This window comes from Ceratotherium simum, chromosome 19 (genome assembly GCF_057802395.1).
Source record: "Ceratotherium simum simum isolate JZ-2026a chromosome 19, ASM5780239v1, whole genome shotgun sequence".
In the NCBI taxonomy this organism is placed as follows: domain Eukaryota; kingdom Metazoa; phylum Chordata; class Mammalia; order Perissodactyla; family Rhinocerotidae; genus Ceratotherium; species Ceratotherium simum.
In genome coordinates this window covers 20,859,284-20,883,544 of record NC_141918.1, presented here as the reverse complement: position 1 = coordinate 20,883,544, position 24,261 = coordinate 20,859,284, and the positions used below count along the sequence as shown (strand labels likewise).

The window sequence follows — 24,261 nt, the reverse complement described above, 5'->3', positions numbered from 1 at the left end:
ATAAGCATCAACAACCTGTACTATCAGTATGGAAAACTATGACTTCCATAGGTCAAGATAATAAATAACTTCTCTGGAGGTCAAAATAAAAGTAATACCACTTTGATTTCCTGAACTTTTCCCCCTCTACGATGACCAAATCGAACAAGATTCCAGATTTTTCGAGGTAATAACACTCAACAGGTGTAACTACTTTAACAATGCTATGTTTCACCATTATAACTATTATCTTTCATTTCCGTTTATTGATGCCCTTCGCTTACTTCTACCCTCCCTTCAAAACATCACCTCAACTACCACATGTCATTACTTTACTACAGATAAAGATGGTCAAGAGACATAGTGTTTTCTATGCCCATCATGTAATGAAACTTGAAGTTCTATTATAAAATGTCGACTTTACATCACATTTTGAGGACTCTGAATGAAAAGTCACCCTTCTTATGGAAGTCAAGAAACCTTTTTAAAAAAACTACTCCCAAATCTATTCCGAATAGACTGATATATTCACTCTGTGTATAAAACCAGTATGATTTGATTTTTAGCAATGTTAACTAAAACTTAAATAAAAACATTGTATTGGCCGCTTATTGTATTGGTACTTAGTTTATAGAGACCAAGTACCAAGTCAGACATAGTAAATATGAAGCCCTTTGTCACTGACTGAATCCTCATGTCTTCATGTCTCCTGTCACTTCAAGTCTCCTGTCACATACCAACTAACTTGTCCCTAAGCTATTCATGCATATATATTCCAACAAGTAAAAATGTTCCTAGTAAACTAGTAAAAAGTAGAGTTTGGAGGCCGGCCCCGTGGCTTAGTGCCTAAGTGCGCGTGCGCTGACACTGGTGGCCCGGGTTCGGATCCTGGGCACGCACTGATGCACTGCTTGTCCGGCCATGCTGAGGCAGCGTCCCACATACAGCAACTAGAAGGATGTGCAGCTATGACACACAACTGTCTACTGGGGCTTTGGGGAGAAAAAGGGAAAAAAAAGGAGGAGGATTGGCAATAGATGTTAGCTCAGGGCCGGTCTTCCTCAGCAAAAAGAGGAGGATTGGCATGGATGTTAGCTCAGGGCTGATCTTCCTCATAAAAAAATTAATTAATTAATTAAAAAAAAAAATAGGGTTTGCATCTATGCTTTCTGTATCCTGTACAATGCCAATCATAATGCCTTTATCATAGATTGTAATTGAAAAATATTTGTTGGATTATGAATTTTAAAAAAGCGACATGTTTTTTAAAAAAAAGCACAACCATGACTTCAAATGAAAAGAGGAAATGACAGTTTGGTTATAGGTATGATTTTACAATGGGCGAAATAAACATAACTCCACAATTAACTGAGAAAGGTGCTCTCAAATGTTTGATCTGAGGTTAAGACATTCTCTCTCGATGTTAACTACACATCAGGCTTTTCACACAATTGGTAAATATGATGGAAGGCCAACTTGTGGTGCCAGATGCATCAGGCTGGCTTCCACAGTAAATCTTGGGTCTTGTGACTTTTCACATGTTGGGTTTTTTCTTTTCCATCCCAGAATGTTGAAAAAGAACCTTACTTCTCTTGGTACTTAGTGATAACCGGAAATATGTAAAATGTCCATGCTGTTTGCCAAAAATATATCAAACATTATCAAGTGGAATTGAATGCTCTGATTTTCCTTTAGACCACAAGGAGAACGCTAAGAATTCTTGTCACAAATGGTTATTGTTTGTGAAGTACTTAAAGACTATTTGATTCAACAGACTTTAAAAAGCTCATCAGAAACAGGAAGTTCTGTATTATAAATGCTCTTCCCCTCCTAGGGTGCAGGGACAATCAAAATCAGATTCCACTTCCTAAGAAAGCCAGGCTGCTCCAACTGGAAGGACTGTTCCCTCTTCTGACTTCTAATTGCAGGAGCTACTCGTATCATTAGTTTAATCCGTCGCCAGTGGTTACATACTTTTCTCCCCAGCTGTGCTAAAGGTGCGGACTGTGTCTGTACTTCTTTAGATCTTTCTGTCTGCACCAAGTGGCTACTTAGTCAATTCTGATTGATGGATAGTGGGTAGGTAAGAAACAATGTCAGACTTTTAAAAATTCAACTTTTATTGCTTTTCTTTGTTTACAATAAAACATAGATTCTCCTGCTCCTCTAAAATATTTGAATATTTTAAAATTTAAGTAATTTATTAAATATTAAATAAATTTATTAAATACTTTAATATTTAAATAATTGAAAATATTTAAAAGTACATGCCTAGAATGTTTTCCACACTGGAGATAAATATGGCAACCCAAAAAGAGAGAGAGAAAAAAAAAGTTATTGCCTAAATCAAAACTACAATGAGATATCACCTCACGCCCGTCAGAATGGCTATAATTAACAAGACAGGAAACAACATGTGTTGGAGAGGATGTGGACAGAAGGGAACTCTCATACACTGCTGGTAGGAGTGCAAACTGGTGCAGCCACTATGGAAAACAGTATGGAGATTCCTCAAAAAATCAAGGATAGAACTACCATATGATCCAGCTATTCCACTGCTGGGTATTTATCCAAAACTCTTGAAAACACCAATGCGTAAAGATACATGCACCCCTGTGTTCATTGCAGCATTATTCACAATAGCCAAGACTTGGAAGCAACCTAAGTGCCCATCAAGGGATGAATGGATAAAGAAGATGTGGTATATATACACAACGGAATACTACTCAGCCATAAGAAACGATGAAATCCAGCCATTTGTGACAACATGGATGGACATTGAGGGTATTATGCAAAGTGAAATAAGTCAGAGATAGAAGGTCAAATACCGTATGATTTCCCTCATTAAGTAGTAGATAATAACAACAACAAATAAACACATAGAGACAGAGATTGGATTGGTGGTTACCAGAGGGGAAGTGGGGAGGGAGGAGGGCGAAAGGGATAATTCAGCACATGTGTGTGGTGATGGGTTGTAATTAGTATTTGGGTGGTGAACATGATGTAATCTATGCAGAAATAGAAGCATAATGATGTACACTTGAAATTTATACAATGTTATAAACCAATGTTACTGCAATAAACAAAAAATAAAAATAAATAAATAAAGTTATTGCCTAATCTTTTCACAATCATATGCTATTTTTAGGCTACCATCCATATCAAATGTATTGCCATCTTATTCTTTATGACTCAGAAAAATCATAAGTTCAACTGGTGCATATTTACTTGGGTTTATAATTTTATATTTTCTCTGTCTCTTTTACTAGGTCGTAAGTTGTGGGGACAAGGAACTGGTTGCATCCTTAGTTTGGGGTTGTAGAAAAATCACATGATTTGGAGCTGATGACGCATCTGGATGGCCTCAGCAAGTGGTTAACTTCTCTGAGTCTACTTTTCTCATATAAAAAATGAGAAAAGTGATCTGTGGTAAGGATTCCCAAAAATATACGTAAAGTACCTTCCACATAGTAGATGGCCAACACACAGTAGCTATCATTGTTACTGTTACTCCCTTTTTAAACTATCAATAGTGCTTAAACTATAGCTTTGCATATTCCATAAATCTCATTCACTGATAAGTGAAGGGAAGAAAGCACTGAACATCTAATACAGACTTTGTTTTTCTACCAGCAAAAATCATAGTTGTCATGTAAATCATTCATATCTTTTGTGCTTAAAAATCACTTTGCCAGAGATAAACATGGAGAACAGATGAGACATTATACTGGACCGTCACCAAGTATGTATTACTATAATATACTCTGTCTCCCATGCTCTATATTACACATAGCAGAAAAGGCACACGGAGAAATCTAAGGATGGAGGAGCTGCATTTCTTTATGACCTTATTTGAAAGATAAACTCCTTGGGGAAATACAATTTATTCAGATTATCAAGACCCTGCTGTGCAAATCTACAGTCTGGGAGCACACTATGGAGATCAAAAAATATTTACTTTATTCTGTTGGGTATAAAAGCTTTTAATGAATGCATAATTAAGGCAAAAAAAGTGTATACAGCTTTAGAAATTCCACTGCTGAGCCAAGCCATTAATATCCAAGGCACCATACCCAGTTGTGATTCCACCTGTTTCCTATTTGGATTACAACCTAGTTATAAATCAAGGTCTTACGTGACTACATGACCTGGTGCTGCAGAAAAGGACTGCACTCCAGGACCAGAGGAAGCGACATAAAGAGCTTTGCTGTGGATGTGTGGTGAAGGGCTGGCCCTTTGGAACATGCTGAAACAAACAAATAACGAACACCAAATCTTTTAATAGCTTTGGGATGAATCACGTAGGAAAAAATTATCATGTATATCACGTATGTAAAGGGATCTGTGAGTTTTCTCCACAATATCTTATATTAGAATTGTTGGATAAAGTCTCATTGTTATGGAAGAAAAAATGAGCAATTCATCGACAATGCAGGCCAGATTACTTGTGATATGACAAAATAATGTAAAACCAGATATTTTTATCTGTATAACTATATACAGAGATATAGGTACATTTGTATATAAACATATAAATATATCTGGACAACTGTATGCAACTATGTATATATTCATATATTGATATAAATATGCATAGGATACAATTTGATTAAACAAAAACAAAATATTAATAGCAATTCAAAATACACAAGTAAAAAATCCAAGTACGCTCTAATTCTTGGAGTCTTTGAAGGCCTATTTAAATATTTGTGCTGTATAACAGAGGAATTCTACAATTAGGTTACTAGTACATTTTCATAATCAATTGTATGCATAATATCCAAGGCTCATGAATAATTTTATATTGTTCCTTGGGAAAGTCTGCAGTAAGCTGGAAATCCAGAAGGAAGGAGGCACAGAGACAGAGCCATCATCAATAACTAATAATTCCGGCCCCAATCAACATGTGCCGCAAAATGCTATTGCAAAGTTTACTAAAGCTGTGTCAGCAAATCAGGTGATTACCACTGAATTATGGACTATACAGAGCAAATTAATGTATACTTCTCTTTCTTTAATTGAAAATAGTCTATCTGGGCAACTAGGGCTTTAAAACTAAAATTTCAATCACCACAAACCTTTTTTGAACTATGAGAGGCAATAGCAGATTAAAATTTTTTAAAAGAATAGTAGAGCACAGAAGTAATTATGATATATTTCCTTACTTAGCTCTGGTACACAAAGTCAGAGTGCTGAAAATCAGCCCAATTCTGCAGACTTTCAATAATCTCTCAGTTATCCACATAGACTATTTGTCTTAATCATTATTATACAGAAGAATGAGGATTGGAAGGGTTTTGTTTGTTTCAAATCTGCATTGTTTTGGCTTTTTATATTTTGGATGCAATGAAGGAAACATAACATCAATATTTTTATAAGTACAAACTAGGACCAGTTCAAATTTATATAAATGTGATGACACTTTTGAAATCTGAATATCAGTGATTTAACAGGCAGATAATTGATGTGACATGCTGTCACAATAGCATCTAAAGCAGTGGTTCTGAAACTGTGGTCCCCAGACCAGTAACATCAGCATCACCTGGGATCTTGGTAGAATGCAGATTCTTAGGCTCCTCCCCAGACCTCTTGAATCAGAAACTCTGGGAGTGGGGCCCAGAAGTCTGTTTTAACCAGCCATTCAGGTGATTCTACGCACAGTCAAGTTTAAGAACCATTGATAAAGAGTATGCATTTGAGTGAAGAAAAGAATGACTCTAACTTGCATAAATCTATTCTTGCAGCGGATCTAATTGTATGACCCAGAATGGTCCCTCATCCCAGTCTCTGAAGTGGGCAGACACTATACTGAATGTATGGGGCTGAGGCCAGGGTACCTGCTGCTGAATTAAGGACACAGACAGGCAGTCATTTCCCAGGGCCTGAGCACATGTCCCTCAATGTGCAGTGGGGAGAAGGTCGGCAGGCTACTGGAAAGGATGTTTGCAGATATAGAGCAAGAAAGGGGATGGAGAAGTCTAGGAAGGAGAAAGAGCTGGAGGGAGGTGGGTATGTGGACAGCAGTCTCCTAGTAAGGAATAACATATTTTTGTTCTTTGAAACGAATGCACTGCTTTTGTTTGCCCTAGTTAGGGAGCTTAGGACACCATGCAACTATATTCTAAAAAATTCCTATCACAGGGAGCTCTCACGGCACATGCAGAAGGAACTCACACAAACATGCATTTCTAAGCAACTGCCATGCACTAGAGTTAGAAATGAAAGATTTTTCCAATTTTTTTCTTGGATTCTGTGTATGAGGATGGGGCAAGAAGTTTCATTTACAGGAAGGGCAGGGGAAACAATAAAACAAAATTTCCTATCTACACAGCATCACAACCATATAACACATTGCTTTTAAAAGCATTGATTTTTCTATTTATTAAAGCACAATTTCAGTATGATGTTTTCACATTTCAGAGGCAGGGAGAAAGTGATGTTTCATTTAATTATTTGTGACTTTTTTTTCTAAAACAATACATGCACTTCTACAAAATCAAAGAGAAGTGACTGAGAGAGAAAATACCTTTTACAGAATGTAAATTGATTATTTCCAAAATTTTCAGGAACAGACTTGTCCCGTATGTTGTTGATTGGAAGTAGGTATAAAGTTGCCGACATTTCCAGGAATGAAGGGAGACAGGAGTCAGGGGAGTGGATAGGAAGTTAACTGTGGAATTCATAGAAGAATTCACAAGTGAAGCATTCCATTCTATTGGCTGCAGTTTCCAGGACATCTGCTGCATGTAGGATACTGCGTTGTAGGATACTTTGCATGCACTATCTCATGAATACTCCAACACCCCTAAGAGGTAGATTGTATATAGGATACCATATCTGTATTTTACAGATGAGGGGTGGTGGCAAAGAGGTTAAGTAACTTGCCCAAGTTCACATAACTCTGGGACATGAACTTATATCATGGGGAGATAGATAAGTAAATCAACACAAACAATAATATGGTATGATCAGCACCCTGGAAGACTGCCCATAATTAATGAAGAGGAGGCAGATCTAACTCCAACTAGATGGATTGATCAGGCAACTCTGGAGGAGGAGATAACACAGGAGCAAAGTACTTGAAGGTTAAAGAGGAATTCATAAAGCAACAAAGCGAGGGAAGAGTAATCCACAGAGAAGGAGGCTTCATGCAAGGAGGTTTAGACACAGGGAAATGCATGAAGTTCACAATGACGGTGGCATAGCACATGGGTAGTAAATTGTTAAAAAAAAAAAAAAAAGGCAAAAGAGATAGGAAATTCCACATTAAAGATGGGACCTGTGTGCCAAATTGAGAGGAATGAACCTTATCCGGAAGGCTATAGTGAACCACTAATGAATGATTTTAAGCAAGAGTGTGATGTGATCAGGTTGTTATTTTTCTAAAAATAAAACAGAATTTTTTTCAAGTTTTTGAAAAAAATCAATCAAATAGAATTTTAGTGGAAGTACTGGCGTGTGGCAAGAGTGAAGTCAGGTTCATTGGTTAGCAGGAAGTTTTTTTAGTCCAGGAAATAAGTAATGAGGATTTGAATTAAGACAGTGGCAATAGAAAAAGAGAGAATGAGAGGGACTTAAAAAGTTAAGGAGGTTCACACAAGAACCTGCACTTGGATGTTTACAGCAGCTTTATTCATAATTGCCAAAACTTCCAAGCAACTAAGATGTCCTTCAGTAGGTAACTGGATGGATAAACTGTGGTACATCCAGACAATGGAATATTATTCAGCACTAACAGGAAATGAGCTATCGAGCCATAAAAAGACATGGAGGAACCTTAAACACATATTACTAAGGGAAAGAAAACAATCTGAAAAGGCTACCTACTGTATGATGCCAACTATATGACATTCTGGAAAAGACAAAACTATGGAGACAGTAAAAAGATCAGTGGTTGCCAGGGGTTGGGAGTGAGGAGGGAGGGATGAATAGGCAGAGCACAGAGTATATTTAGGGCAGTGAGACTATTCTGTATGATACTATAATGGTGGATACATGTCATTGTACATTTGTCCAAACCCATAGGATGGATGTACAACAGCAAGAGTAAACCCTAATGTAAACTGTGGACTTTGAGTGATGATGTGTCAATGTAGGTTCATCAATTGTAACAAATATACCACTCAGCGGGGGATGTTGATAATGAGGGAGGCTATGCATATGTGGGGGCAGGGGATATATGGGAAATCTCTGTATCTTCCTCTCAATTTTGTTGTGAACCGAAAACTGCTCTAAAAAATAATGTGTATTTTAAAAAAAAGTTAGCGGGCTGGCAGCCCGGGTTCGGATCCCGGGCGCGCACCGACACACCGCTTCTCCAGCCATGCTGAGGCCGCGTCCCACATACAGCAACTAGAAGGCTGTGCAACTATGACATACAACTATCTACTGGGGCTTTGGGGGAAAAAAAATAAATAAATAAAAAATTTAAAAAAAAAAAAAAAAGTTAGCGGGTAGAGTTGAAAGGTCTTGGTGACAGTGCATGTGAGGCACAAGATCTTAGGATGACAAGGTCTTAGGATGACTCCTGGGTTTCTGGCTTGAGGGAAAGGTCATGTGCCTGTGGGATATCCAAGAGGAAATGCTGATTGGCAGTTGGCCTAGAGATGATAAAACACCCGATCTTTGGGTACAATAAGAACAGGGCACATCAGGGAGACAAGAAAGAAAAAGGACAAGGTTGGAAACCTAGTCTGTAACCATGAGATAGGGATCCAGCTTGGGTTTTAGCAAATAAAATTGTTTTGTGGGCCAGAAATGTAACTTAGACTGTACAGCAGAGTATTGATTAGCATTAGACAACAGGCAGGGAGCATAGCTGAGTTACTGCAGGAATGCCCAGGAAAAATAATCCAGACCTGAATGATGTCAGTGAAAATGAAGAGAAAAAGAAGAAGGCATATTTGGGAGCTATTTAAGAGGCTAAACCAATTAAATGTCATGGGATTCATGAGATCATAGAGCAGTGTGAGATTACGCCAAGGTTCCTGGTTTGCATTACTATAAGGATGATGGTTCCTTAACAAAGATGAGGAGGAGGAGCAGGTCTGTGAGACTGGGCGACGATGAATTTGAGGTGTGTGGGGAGCCAAGCAGAAATGTTGGGGGAACACAGAGGTTGGAGCTCAGGAAAGGGGACTGTGATAAGTTACCTTTCTCACATAGATGAAAGAGAGTGATGTGAGCAGAAGAGAAAGGTACCAGCACGGAGCCACCATGCCTGGAGGGATATTCAAGGAGCTGATGGAAGAAGAGCTTGTAAAGGAACCGAAAAAAAGTAGGAGGAGGACTAGGAGAGAGTCTGGAGAAAAGAGGAGTGTAGGAAAGAGTGGAGCAACCAGTGTCAACATGCTGTGGAGCTGTCACATTAAGAGACCATCAAAGGCCCGCTGCGTTTGACAATTAGGAGGCCTTGGTGACCTTTGTTGGAACAGCTTTTGAGGAGTAATGAAGGCAGAGACTGAGTTCAATACGATTGAAGAATGAATAGAAGGTAAGGAAGTGCAGACACGATCGCAGTTTGGTAGTGAATGGAAGGATAGGGTGTGGTAATTAGAGAAGAAGAAAAGTTTCTCCCACGTTATTGATCCTATTTTAAAAATGAAAGGAAGGCACCAGTGGAGGAGACATTGAAACACAGGAAACACAGGAGGTACCTGATGGATAGGAGCAGACAGGCAGTTTAATGTTAGAGGAGAAGGCAGACATTTAACCATGGGTAGAAATATCTGCAGGTGGGGGGTGGGTAGGAGGATAAATATCTCAAATGAAACACAAATTTTCTTTTAACGCCCCTAATTTCCAAGTATTAATAATGGAATTAAGTGAGACTGATATTTGTTTGCTTGCTTATTGATTCTGAACTCCAGCACTTATAAAACACTGGAAACATTTTATTTTGAGAAAAATATGCTGAAATTGATTTTAAAATTGCCCAGCTAGCAATAGTTAGCTTAGAATAGAAAGTACTAATATTAGAAAAATCCTTCAAGACAATCTTTCTTCTCTTGAAAGACTCACAAAAAAGGAAGACATCATCAACCCTAGATTATCTACATAACAGCTTAAAATGCCAAAATGACTTCCCTGGCCAGCCAGCATGCCTCTGCACTGTCACTTACTGACATCTTTTGGTGTGGATTTAGGGAATAAAAGCCAACATAATAGCATATGAAAAAATTAATTGGGATCCTAAAATGGCTACCAAAAGATCTTATGATACATTGTAGAGCCAAATATTAATGATATTTGGCAAATATGATATTCTAGATTACCCATGCCAGATAGCAAATATTCTTGATTAGAACAAATAATTAGTAGTTGGCTATGATTTAGTAAGGCTCCTTCTAATTATTTTCACTGATTAAAAAAAAATCCAAAAGATTAGACCATATGTAATATATTTTCCAAACTTTGTATTTTAACATTCTCCGAATACAAGAGTATCAGCCCTCATGAACTATGAAATAGCACACGGTTAGTGTATTTGATTAGGGGCATATTAAATATATATGTTGGTACAATTATTTGTCTTATCTAATGTGGAAAAAAATAGCTCAGTGTTGGAGAAAAATGAGCATGAGCTATAACTTCTTCTCAACCTTGAGGATAAATTATTCTAATCAGAACACCCACTATGCATTATGTAGTTAGGAGATACTGTTAATTTAATAATTAAAATTATAATAATACATTGTTTGGAAGAGATAACCTCCTATAAGTCATTGTAGTATTACTTAGTTAAAAAATGATAATCTATTATAATACTATAAAATATGCAAGATCTTCAGTGCCAAATGCAATCCCCATAGAAAGTATTTTCAACTTAAAAAAATTGCATTCAGTGGGTAAAACTAATGGAAGACTGACTTATTAATATATTTTTCCTCCCATAATATAAAATTTCAATATTTAAAAAGCAGGAAAAAATTACTGAATGGACGCACCATGTATTCCCTCAATACATATTGCTGTGGACTGAACTGTGTCCTTCCAAAATTCATATGTTGAAGCTCTAAGCCCCAGTGTGATGGTACTTGGAGATGTCGCCTTGGAGAGGTAATTAGGTTTAGATGAGGTCATGAGGGTAGAGCCCTCATGATTAGTGTTCTTATAAGAAGAGACACAAGAGAGCTTGCTGTCTCTCTCTTTCTTTGCCATGTGAGAACACAGCAAGAAGGTGGCCGTCTGCAAGCCAGGAAGACAGCTCTCACCAGGACCTGACCATGCTGGCACCCTGATCTCAGACTTCCAGCCTCCAGACTGTGAGAAATAAATGTTTGTTGTTTAAGTCACCCCGTCTGCGGCACTTTGTTATGGCTGCCCGAGCTGACCAATACACATACTGAGCTCAAGTGATGTGAAGGGAGGGAGGGGGTAAGTTATAAACAGGGAGAAGGCATGACCCCTGCCTTCCAGAGCCCCACAGTATAACCGGGTGGGCAAGACATTTTCCACCCATAATAACCCATAAGGAAACTGATGCAAAAGCAGCACTCAGATTCAGCTTCTCTGAAGCTATTTCAAGCATCCAGGGCTTCTCAGAGTTGAAAGTGGAAAAGTATTTTCTTAGTAGAAGAACAGTAAAATGACCATTTATGCAAGGAAAAGAAAAAAATAAAAAAAAACCCAGAATTCTTCCTGATCCTCTCATGAGAAAATAAAGTTCTTTAAACCTCTGCACCTTCACTGAGGAGAGAAAATGACAAATTCTCACGGCAGCCCATTTAGTGTAAACCTAAATGAAGACACAGGATGACTAATAAGCATCAGTCACAGAGGAGGGAGAGTCAGGGCAGAAAGACGCTTCCTCCCACCTGCTGCCTGTATGTTCTTGGCTTCTGAATGATTCATAGGCAGAATTTTGGTTTTGCTTTACTAGATGATCCAAATGTGCACAATGTAAACAGAACAACACCTTCAATCTGGGGAAACGATCTTTTATGCTTGTAAAAGTAGAAAACAAAACAAATGAAAATAAAAATGAAGCAACCCCCTCTCTCTGTTCTCCTCCCTGTGATGAAATGCTCCACCTAGAGCGCTCGTGTCCCTCTCCTCTCACATCACAGCAACACGGCTCCTCTTTCAGGGCACGTCTTTCACATAAAAGTGCTAAACTAATGCCGCTTAATGACAAATTAATGTCCATGAATAAAAAATACACCTCTAATAGCATAGAGTAATTTGCCATTACAATATCATCATTGGACATGCCCCTGGTTTAATACGATGTATTTAATTCATAACCTAATGAGTGATATATAAAAAGAGGGAGATGAACCCTGCAATTACATTTATGTGAGTCTGTCACCTTATTTGTAAAACCTTAGAGTCATTTACATTCAAATTAGAACAAATGAGTGATTTCACAAAGTGCAGTGATAAATGACCACAGCAGCCCAAGACAAAACTGTATTTCCTGTGAACACATTAAGAGTTTCCTATTATTTGTTAAAAATTACAATGCATATTGCCCAGTGTGGTGTGAATAATGACTTTTTTACTGATTAGGTCAGAAGACTAATATGTAGCAAAATAAATAATTTTTCTTTTCATTTTTTTGATTTTTGCTTTAAATTAACTACTGAATTCTGGTGGATTCACACTGCCACCTGCTGCCTAGAAACAGATACTAAAAATATATTCCTATCAAAAGGCGTTTATTAACCACTTTGGTGGTCTTATCTGGAAAGTCTACGTGATGGTTCTTTCTTATCAATATATTTAAATTGCATATCATAATAAAGGCTGATTTTTGGTGAACAAAAAGAACACTTGATAATCAAACAATAGGATATACTATTTGCTATTTGGAGGAGGTGGTACAAAATGTACAAACTTTATTTTTTTTAAAGCTTTTTTAAAAAAAGACATTTTCAGCAAAGCATGTATTTCCTAATGCTTCACTTTCAGAGGACATAACACAAAGTCCAGTGGCCAGTGCCCCTGATCTTATGACATTCTGCCTCAGCAGAGGAGAGAGTGAGGGAGGGGGGTGTGTGTGTGTGTGAGATGCTTTCCCTACTCCTGCCCCTTGGTATGATCTGAAGGGGACTGAAAGGCTCTGCCTGCCACTGAGGATCTTCACCATCTAGTCTTCTCCCCTAGTGGCACGTCCCGACGTGAAAGGGCAGCCTTCGGCTCCAGAACACAGCAGGCCCGGACAGGCATTAGGAATGGAGATGAGGCTGAGGAGGAACAGGCCTGGTCTTGGAGACTAGGCTAAGGAGTTTTGTAGGTGAAATGATGCGCCTGACTGGTCATCACGGGAGCTAGTGGAGGTTTCCAAGCCGGACCAACATCCTAGCTCCAAATTTAAGTTTCTCCATCTGTAAAAAGAAAACAACACTCACCTGCCTTAGGGGGTTACTTAGTAGAGGGGAAATGGGAACCTCTGCGCAAAACACTCAGTACTGAGAGCCCTCAGTAAGTGCTGGTTCCCTTCCCTGGGAAAGATAATGATGGCTATGGGGACTCGGATTTGGTATTGATAGAGGCTAGAAATAAGCAGACCCCTTAGGAGGAAATTATGAGCTCATTATAACCTATAGCCAAGAATGGTGAGAGCCTAAAGAAAGTCAAGAACATTAGCAATGGAGAAAAGGGTCAGGTCTGGGAGAGATTTGGGAGGTAGAATCAACACAAACTAGTAACTGATTGGACATGGTGGTGAGAAAGGAGTCTAAGACTAGGTCCAAATTTCTAGACAACTAGTGGATCAATGGCACCATCAATCGAGAGAAAAGCAGGTTTTCTCAAACTAAGTTTGAATTGTCTATGTGATATTTAGGCAAAGATGTTCAGCAGCTAATCAAAAAAAAAAAGGCTAGGAAAAATGAGACTTTGGGAAAACAAACTGGATTCAAAAAGTTTGTAACGTTTATCTGAGGAACTCAGCAAACCAGTGGATACATCAGAACCACTACATTCACAGCCCATCACTCCTGGGATGGTCTGCAGAGTTTTCTTTACAAGATTTAAAATAGTGAATGGCAGGTATGGAAACACGTATACTCTGAAAAAGCAAGGTAATTCACACATTTTACTGCACCCATTTTAAAGACAATAATTGCTCTTTAATGAATTAGTGCATCTTTCAGACGAAATGTTTAGAAACAGCACAATGGACAAAGGAGAGGAGCAGAAGGAGGAAAAGGGAAAGAAGCATTCACATTTTATTTGGGACTGGATCTCAGATAGCAGATAAAAGTCTGACAGCTCATGCTTATTGATAATATACTAACACGACAGGCTACATAGGACAGAGTCCTACGTAGTTTCACTGCAAAGCAGGTGGGAAAGGATGCAAACTTGCGTAGTTGTTCGTAAATCCCTTATCTTGGGATGATGGGCCATTGCTTAGCCATTGCCCCTCCCCCCCATCAATGAGCATGATTTTCACTGCTAGTCTCCCCATTTATTCCAAAAACATGCACCGAGAACCTGTGTGTTCTCAATGGCAGGCCCTGTGAGAGGGCTGGGGACTAAAAATGAATAAGGTGAAGGCCTCACAGCCTCGGAGGCTGATTCAATGGCTGTCCTCACTGACACAGAGGGGCACTGTTCCGACCGTGTTTGGTTCCCGCCCTCAGCAGCCTGCCAGAGGAAAAAGAAGAGAAAGGAGCCCACATCATGGCCTCAAGGTGTCTCTTCCCTTTTCTGGGGGCAGCAGCAGTGTTTACGCACACATGCAGGGGAGCTTCAGGCCAAGGCAATAGCTGATGGCTGGAGGCTCAGGGAGGCGTGGTGGGTGGGGGCTTGCTGAGGCGTGGTGGGTGGGGGCTTGCGGAGCTTCAACCAAGGCAATCTCTTTGGACACGCTTTTTAATGAGCACTGGAGGACAACAGGGGATATTAGAGCAGAGGTCTACCCTTCACACCTCTGGAAGAAAACCAAAGAAATAATGGTAATTTAAAAACAACAAAACAACACCAGACATCTTAGTGAGGAGAATAGCTTCACAAACTCCTACCTGGACAAAGTGCTGAACGAGGATGGAGTATATATTAGGCTTGATTGATGGGGCACCATTTCTAAGTACATTTTAGGCACTGAAAACTTTTCATTAAAAAATTTTGTATAGGGGCCAGCCCAGTGGCGTAGTGGTTAAGTTCGCGCATTCCACTTCGGTGGCCCAGGGTTCACAGGTTTGGATCCCAGGTGTGGACCTACGCACGGCTCATCAAGCCATGCTGTGGCAGCATCCCATATACAACATAGAGGAAGATGGGCACAGATGTTAGCTCAGGGCTAATCTTCCTCAGCAAAAAGAGGAAGATTGGCAACAGATGTTAGCTTAGGGCCAATTTCCTTACAAAAAAAAAAATTTCAGGGGGGGACCCAACAAAATGGTCCCACATAAAATTAAAAATCAGTTGAGCAGTAATACCAAAAAAATAGCAAATAGGTATAGTTATAAGACTGTGTCAAAATATAAAAGCAGACTGACCCAGTCTGGCAATTTATAAACCTAAAAGAGAGGCAAGGTATATATTTTTAAAAGATTGACGTAATGAAGGTTTCTACATATACATGGTTTTGGCTCTTCTATAGTCAAAGTTTCCTTTCCACACATTGGACATCTTGCAACAATCACAGATAGGAAGGATAAGTAAAGTTACATGAGAGAATAAAATGAAAACACGTTGGCGACAAGAAAGTGAAAATTTCAACCACTGCTCAAGCAGCCTAATAATAAAATAACTGTCCACAAAATATATCTGTATGCAAGCTCCACGAAAAATAATGAACGGCAAGAGTTAAATTCCAAAGTGCGCAAGTCACTTGCTATCAACAAATTCATCTAATGGGGTAGGAGAAAATACCCACAAACTTCCAACATGCATCTGGAATTCTCATTTATAGAAAATTATAGGTATAGGTATACACACACACACATGTATATACACACTATTTTAATATTCATCATGATAATTAGCACAACAACCAAACTTTTATCAACACATATCATCGATTACTACCTGCCACGGAAAAAGTGAATCAGGTGATGATGCTGAAAGCTCAAGTTGCAATATTTGATGTAGAAATGTCAAATAAAAGTAATTTCAATTTCACAAGTCAAACACACACCTTTGAAGTCTTGTAACCTTTCTATGTTATTCCCGTTTGCTACTCACAGAAAGGGATTAAAAACAGCTCTCCCATATCACACAACAATATTGAGGAGAAAAGAAAGGAAAATAAGATAAAAATAGTTAAACATTTACTGTTAGACTAAATGTGCTGAGATAACAATAAAACTTTCACATCCTGTATTTGAATTGCTCCTTAGGTGAACACGGCTGACATTCCTCACACTCTCTCTCTGGGAAGCACTGGTTCCTATTTCCCAAGTTTCCTGGGAAGATGAAATAAGATAATATATGAAGTAGAGCTTTGGAAACTACCTAATGAGTAACAGAAGTCAACAATAAAGGCCATATTTCGAATTAGAGAAAATGATTAGGAAGGAAATAAGTAAGTCGGCAGGAAAACAAGTAGGATTTTTCTACTTAATAATATCATGTCATATGCACAAGGATAGCAGAATTAAATTGTGTGGATTTACCATTTTTTAAAATTTATTTTCACTATTGTTATAATGCTGTAAAATAAACACAAGTCATACCAGGGAGGAAATGAAAGGATTCCAATATAAGGAATTAGTACTTAACTCTCTGTGAAATAAAAGATCCTCGTAGCCATTCTGTCTGCCTAAGATGTCCCATATCTTCCTACCCAATCAAAGAGTTTTCATCCAAGAAGAAAAAATGGTCTTTGGAATCAGAAAGGCCTACCACTCACCAGCTATGTCACCTCGGGCAAGCTGGGTACATTTCAAATCTCTGATTTTTGGCCTATAAAAATGTGCAAAGTTGTGGGGGCCAGCCCCGTGGCACAGTGGTTAAGTTCGGGGCGTTCCGCTTTGGTGGCCCAAGTTTTCGGGTTTGGATCCCAGGTGCAGACCTATACCACTCGTCAGCCATGCTGTGGCAGCAACCCACATAAAAAGTAGAGGAAGATAGGCACAGATGTTAGCTCAGGGCTACTCTTCCTCAGCCAAAAAAAAAAAGTGCAAAGTTGTATGAGGACTGAACATGAAACACTGGTGAACGCACAGTAGGTACTCAGTGGATAGGAGTTTTTCTCCCTCCATCTCACAGAGCCTTTAAGTCTGACCATCCCAGCAAATCAGGGGAAGAACGCACAGATCTCTCATCACTTTTCCAGCATTTACTAACTGGGAAGTTCATGCGGTAATTAACAATATATGACTTTGTGATATATTAGCTACTGTTACTGAAATCTTAAATGACTTTCCAACTTTTCGTGCATTTGTGGTTATTTCTGCAACTGGACAACATTGCTTCAAATCAAGACCCTTCCCAGCATCAACTCCCTGGGGCTCCAGCAATAAGCCCTGTGAGTGGCTGCTGAGTTACTCTGCTGCCCAAGGGTAGTGGGGACCTGAGGTGGGCAAGGAGGATGGGGGACATGAGATGGGACACGAGAGCTGCAGCTGCCCTCCTAGGAGCCTCTCAGCTTGTGTCCTGGAGAAATTCTACCGTCACAGGCCACATCTCCCCCTCTTCCATTTTACCTGTCACTGGGCTCCAGTTGGTGGTTACAGCTTATGACTGCAGGGGGAAGGACTGTGAAGGGCATATTAGCAGGACGCAAGCTCACATACCTGGATGAGATAATGGGAACATAAATTGAGAAGCTCCAATAACTGTAGGTGGCTGCCAGCCGCTAACACATCCTGGATCACGCCCGGCTCCAACAAAATCTGTTTTGTTTTTTAATAAAAAGAAAACTAACAGTTACTTAAAAATTAACATTTGCTTAATATGCAAATATACTATATTTAAATTGCTGCTTAGTATACTATATCTGAATTAATACTGTTCCTTATTATGGAAGTCAATTCTTCTTTTCTATTCTGGTTAATGAGCTGTGGCCCTCACTCTAACAGCTGAGTTCTCATTTCTGATACTCATTTCCTGTGTACAAGGCTCTGCATTTAACCACTTATTTTTGTAGGAGGATATGCACATTTGCCAAGAACAATATAATTGTCTTAAAATTCAGTTGGTGATGGATGTAACCTTATAAAACACAAAAGAACCAAATTTTACTTTTTCAAGGTATATTTCAGAATTTTGTTCTTTAGTTGATCACAGAAACAGCACGGTTAACAGATATTTTAGGGAAAGGGGGCTTATGTTTCTCCTTGAAATACGACCAGAGGTGTAAGTAAATAAAATTACTCCATTTTATTTCTAAGTCCTACAACAGTAAACTTCAACCACAATCTTTCATTTTTCTCTTTCTCAATCTCAGATTCTCTAATCCTTTCTATTTCAAATAAGAGATGTAGAAATACCATTTTCAGAATACAAAGACATCACAGAGAAGTAAAACTTCCCAAATATACTGGTGATATCAATTCTTCATTTTTTTCTGGTTAAGTCCAACTTTGTATCTACTGTTGCCAGCTCTTGAGCTGCTGAACAGGGCTGGAGAAAAACACAAAACCACGTTGACAAAATTCACTTAATATGCACGACTTCCAGGCACAAGGAGGCCTTTAGGGCTGCTCCCACCATCCTAACCCATTTCCTGAGCCCAGTGGTTCCCAAAGGTTAGTCTCTGGACCATTACCTGGGAACTCGCGAAAATTGCAAATTCTTGGGCACCTCCCCAGACCTAATTGAATCAGAAACTTGCAGGGTGAGGCCCAGCAACTGGCGTTTTAACAAGGCCCCCTGGTTCTGATTCACAGGGAAGCATGAGACACACTGACGTGGTCAATTCACTCTTCCACTCGACTACTTCTCGCACGCTCCTTTCTCCTTAAGCCTCCACCTCCTCCTCTCTCTTTACTCTAACTTCATGATCTTCCAAAGGCTCCCATCAACAAATCTACCAACTCACCTACCCATATTGGTATCAGCACATTTTGCTTTCCTCAACACTCCACTTGTGCACTAGATCCCAACCCCTTCTGCCTGCAATTGTCCTCTCTTGTTCCTACATCATTACCTGTTCTTTCTACTGGATGATAATTCCCATCAGCATGCAAATATGCCATTATAGCTCTTATCTTAAGAAATAAAAACAGCTCTTTTGACCCCACAGCTCCCTCCATGCTCTCCTTCCTAACAAAGTTCCTCAGGAAAGTTGTCTATATAAAACGTTGCTATTTGCTCTATTCTGTTCTTTCTTGAACTGACTCCTGTGAAGTTTTGTTCCCACTGTTCCTCTAAAAATGCTCTTGTCAAAGTCTCCAGTGACCTCCAAATCCAATAGCCATTTCCCAGTGTTCAATCTTACTCGAGCCAGCAGCAGTTAGCAAAGTTGATCCCTCTCCTTCTGGAATGATTTCTTCCCTTGCCTCTAGGACAACACCCCCTCTCTCGGTTTCTTCTACTTCACTAGCCACTCTCTCTTCTCCTTCCCAACCTGCAAGCTTTGGAGATGCCCAGAGCTCAGTCCCCAGACCTCTTCTTTCCTCTTTCTGCTCACTCCATGGATGATCTCATGTAATCCCATGGCTTTAAAACCACCTATAGGGCCGGCCCCGTGGCTTAGCGGTTAAGTGCGTGTGCTCTGCTACTGGCGGCCTGGGTTCGGATCCTGGGTGCGCACCGACGCACCGCTTCTCCGGCCGTGCTGAGGCCGTGTCCCACATACAGCAACTAGAAGGATGTGCAACTATGACATACAAGTATCTACTGGGGCTTTGGGGAAAAAAAAAGGAGGAGGATTGGCAATAGATGTTAGCTCAGAGCCAGTCTTCCTCAGCAAAAAGTGGAGGATTAGCAAGGATGTTAGCTCAGGGCTGATCTTCCTCACAAAAAATAAATAAATAAATAAATAAATTAAATAAATAAATAAATAAAATAAAACATCTATACACTGACACTCGAATTTGCTTCTTTAGCCCCAACTTCACCCCTGAATTCCAGACTCGTAACCAACTGCCTTTTCAGTATTGCCACTTGGACGTCTAACGGGCAGCTCACACTGAACGTGGCCCAAACCGACCTCTTGATTTTCTCCACCAACCACCAAACCTGCTCCTGTTTCAATCCTACCATCTCAGCAAACAGCAACTCTCAGTTATTTAGGCTGCTAAAACCCCAGAGTCATTTTTGATTCCTCTTGTTTTCCTCATAGCTCACATCCAATCCATCAGCCAGTCCTGTTGGCTCTAGCTTCAAAATAGTTCCCGAATCCAATCACCATGCATTATTTCCATCATTACCACTCTAGGCCAATCCACGGTCTTCCTAGACGTATTATAATAGCCTCCTAACTAGCCAAATTGCTTTCTCCTTTGCCCTCTTGCACTGTTTTTAATAATATCCGCCAAATTGGTACTTTAAAAACATCAATGAAATTACATCACTCCCTTTATTCAGAACTCTCCAGTGACTTTCCATCTGACTGAAAATAAAATCCAAAGTCTTCATTATAATGTAAAAGGTTCTTTGAATTCACTGAGAACCTTAGTGTTTACGTCTAGCTGTTTTCTCTGCCTGGATCACTCTTCCTCAAGATATAAGCACGGCTCACTTCCTCATGCCCTCACTCCTCTACTCGGTTATCACCTTACCTGGGAGGCCTTCTCGGACCATTTGATGCCAAATAGTACCCCACTCCTCATCACCCCTCATTCCCTATCTCCTTACTTTGCTTTATTCTTCTTCGTCGCACTTACCACCTCTCCACATAGTACACGTCTATTTGATTATTTTCTATTTTTCTACGCACTAGGATGTAAGATCCAGGAGAACAGGTCTATTTTGTATCCCTAGCACTTAGAACAATGCCCAGCACATAGCTGTCACTCAATATTGATGAATTTATCTTGTAATAAATTATTGATGAATTACCTCTAGATATATATTAAAATTCAGAATTAATTTTATTAATTAATCTAACATAAGAGGAAAGAGGAGAAAGGACTATAAACTATATTTCTGAACTAGTAAAGAAGTGAAAAAGTTAAGCACACTTAGCAAAAATACCAACACTCATCTTATTCTGCAAATTCTTTATAGCTCCTTCTCCATCTAGTCAGAAGGAGAAACCTGAATTTCTTCAACTCCTCAAGGAGCGACGCTGTGACTGACATTCAGGAAAGTACTGCGGCTCCCATCACAGGAGCAAGGATGTAGCATATTCTTGCCAGAGAAGCATGGGCCGTGGCGCAGAATGGGGAGTAGATGGATTAGAAAGGTTAGTCTTAGACTTTAACTCCTGTCAGTTGTGCTCACTTCACACAACTGGCATTCACGATAACCTCTAAGGCTCGGTAATGCCAAACACAAAGACAGATGTCACAGAGAGACAAGATGAATATTCCATGGCACGTGTAACACGTCCAGCAGGCTTGCTTCCTGAAACCTTCACGTGAGCAATCCAGACTGGGATTGCTTCTGTCTTGGTTTCTTGTTCTTTGTTCTGTAGTTTTTTTCTTCTCTCATTATAACGTAAGTTTTTCTAAAAGATGCTTTAGCACAGAAAATCCCTAAGTGCTTTCCAAGTGCACATTTTGGGTAAAAAGGAAAAAACCCTACCAGGAAAGCTGGGTCTACAGAAACAGAACCAGTGTTTGCAAATCCCACTTGCACTAGAGTCTTTTAAATTCAGCTCTGTTGATCTCTGGTGACTGGCTGCTCTAATATATTTTTCCAGAGAATTTGTGTTTGGGCAGGAATACAAAGAAAGGTTCACTCTCTTCGCAATTTACAGTATGGAGAATTTGTCTATTCCCTCCCTAGAAGAACTGGCCAAAGAATAGCCTTCTGCAGAAGGAAGGGATCTCAAATAAGCCCATTGGCAGCCCCAAGCAACCAAGGCAGCTAGGTTGATAGTGCTGCAAAGCATATGTTGGCTACATCTAGGCCTTTCAGAAACTTAGTCCGGCACTTAGAGCAGGACAGACGGGCGGAACGGTCACTCGAGGACCACCTACAGGAAGGCAGCATGTCCCCTGGGAGTTCAGAGCACAGAGTGGTGCAGTGGGAGCTAATGTTAGTGCCTTGACACATCCAGTCACTCATCAAACTGGAAGAGCTTAGCTCAGATGGAGGCATGAACAGTGCACAAAGCAAAATGTCTTAATAACAAAGAGACCAAGGAAGGCAGGATGCATAAAGCCAAGCGTTCCACAATGAAGTGGGAAAGGTAAAAATCATTAAAGCCATCAAACTGGGCTGGGCGTTGCCTCTTTCCTCAACGATGCTCACCCGCTTGGGTGGAGGCTGAGCTGGGGCTTCTTCAGATTGGACGAGGAGGTTCTGATGCAATCTTCGGTGGGGCACGAGTGCCTCTTGTCCACAGGGCCATCTCTATGGAACATTCTCTCCCCGCCACCCACCCACACCTGACCTCTAGGTGGCAGGATACTGGGGGCTGCACTTGAAAGAAGGTAGGAGGAGAGTGCTAGCTGGGGAGGTGACAATTTCATTAGGGCACCTCTCCTGCAGCTTGTGGAAGGTTAGGTCATGTGAACTGGGGAGAGGTCCACAGCTGATCCCTGCCCCAAATGCTGAGACCCTGCACTCACTTTGATCAACTGGAGATAAGAACTGGCCAGTGGCTGTGGTCAGGGTGACACTGGGTAGTGTGACAAAGTAATAGAGGTAAAAGCTACAACTCCAGGAGAAAGTGGTGGTCTCTACAGACACCAGTGAGAATTATTACACGAGAATTCAGTCACGAAGTGGTCCAGTTGCCCTGCTGGATGGAGGCACGCTTGAATACTCAGTACAAATGTGTCCTCTGGCCACCAACCCAAGCAGGGATGGTACTAGATAGCTGAATTTGCACGATCTCTAATGAAGGCCCTCCAAACTGGAATAAGACTCGGTCTCCTGGTCCCAGAAATGTCCTCAGGCAGGACATGGGGCCAGAAATTCATGACATAGAAGTGTGGAGCCTGAGGTGAGATTCTGCACAGGTCATGATGAGACAGGCCACCTCCGCCAGTGCCCAGACCTCACCTGGCTGCGCTCTGGGAGCGGGGCTAGGACCAATGCAGTACACAGACCCCACGGCATCCCTGCCTTTCCTTCTTCAGCTTTTCCTCCCACATCACCAAGCGTCCACTCTCTTGATTCTGTTCTTCTTCTTTTTCTTTTCTTTATTTTCGCTCTTTTACCTTGCTTCTTGGATTAGCTGCTGGTAGGGATTGTCTTTAATATGAACAGGTGAGTTGGCATCTTTAGAAAATTTTGTATCTCAGTTCTTCAAAGATATCTTCCTCATTTCTTGCTTTAAGGGAATTTTAAATTACTTACTTCTGGGTTTGTGGATAGAGTGGCCTGAAGGAGGTGAACACATTAAAGCCAGACACCTAAGGTCCTTACTAAACCTACAACTGTGCACACAGGAATCAAGCACTTTTGCAAGCGCTCTGCAACCGCAAATTAGATGTGATCCAATACTATTTATAAGGATAAATGAGCACATCTCCCCTCTTCTTTACATTTTGTTTCTTCAGGATTTTTTTCTGTATAGTATAGCAAAATGGCAAATTATCACAATTTTGAACTTATAAATCATCAAGGAAATTGGATACAGCAGCATAAATAACTTTTAAATGATCAGATACTCAAGACACATAAAACCCTTTGCATAAAGCTCTTCAAGACACTTCTTATAGGCAGAATATAAACCATAAGATCTAGCTCTATGAGAAACTGCCTTCAATTTAGTTTTTGTTTCAAAACCACTAAACTAAGGATTTTTTATCCACAAGGTGGCGCCCATGCAAAAGGATTTTCTAAACTACTCATGTACTGCACCTCTATAACTGACACCTTAAGTTTCTCTTTACGAAAGAAAAAATAATTCAAGTAAGGATAATAAAATATATGAATCTTACTTTCTAAATGTCTCTCTCGTTTTGGGAAATGTTCATAAATATTTCTGTAGAAGTACACAATCTGAGCAATACTGACTAGAATTCAGTCGTTCTCCATAAATGAGGTCCCAATTTATGAATGTATTGCAAACTTTTTGTCCTTGTATTCATAAACTCTCATGACGTGGCCCCAACCTACTTTTTAAATCTTATTTCCGATTCTGCAACCTATGGTCCCTTTTTTAAAGCCATTAGCCCACTGTTCCCTACACTCAGGCAATATCTTTTTCTCCACCTTAAATGCTCTCTCTTAACTTCTTCAATCTCCATATGCCAAAACCCTACCCATTGTTCAAGATCCAACTCTAAGTCTACTTCCTGTACCAGGCTTTGCAAGATCTTC

The 24,261-nt window shown here is 40.0% G+C and overlaps 1 protein-coding gene across 2 annotated transcripts in view; it reads right to left on the bottom strand.

Annotated features, from left to right (window-relative positions):
- KLHL32 (kelch like family member 32) overlaps positions 1 to 24,261 on the bottom strand; it is a 188,287-nt gene that overhangs the window by 63,037 nt on the left and 100,989 nt on the right. The window contains exon 5 of one of the 2 annotated variants that reach the window (XM_004422138.3): positions 17,670 to 17,768. In XM_004422138.3, the coding sequence (XP_004422195.1) occupies positions 17,670 to 17,768 (99 nt within the window). Of the gene's footprint in view, positions 1 to 17,669; positions 17,769 to 24,261 lie in introns of those variants that run through there. The other variant, XM_087443907.1, reaches the window with a different exon arrangement.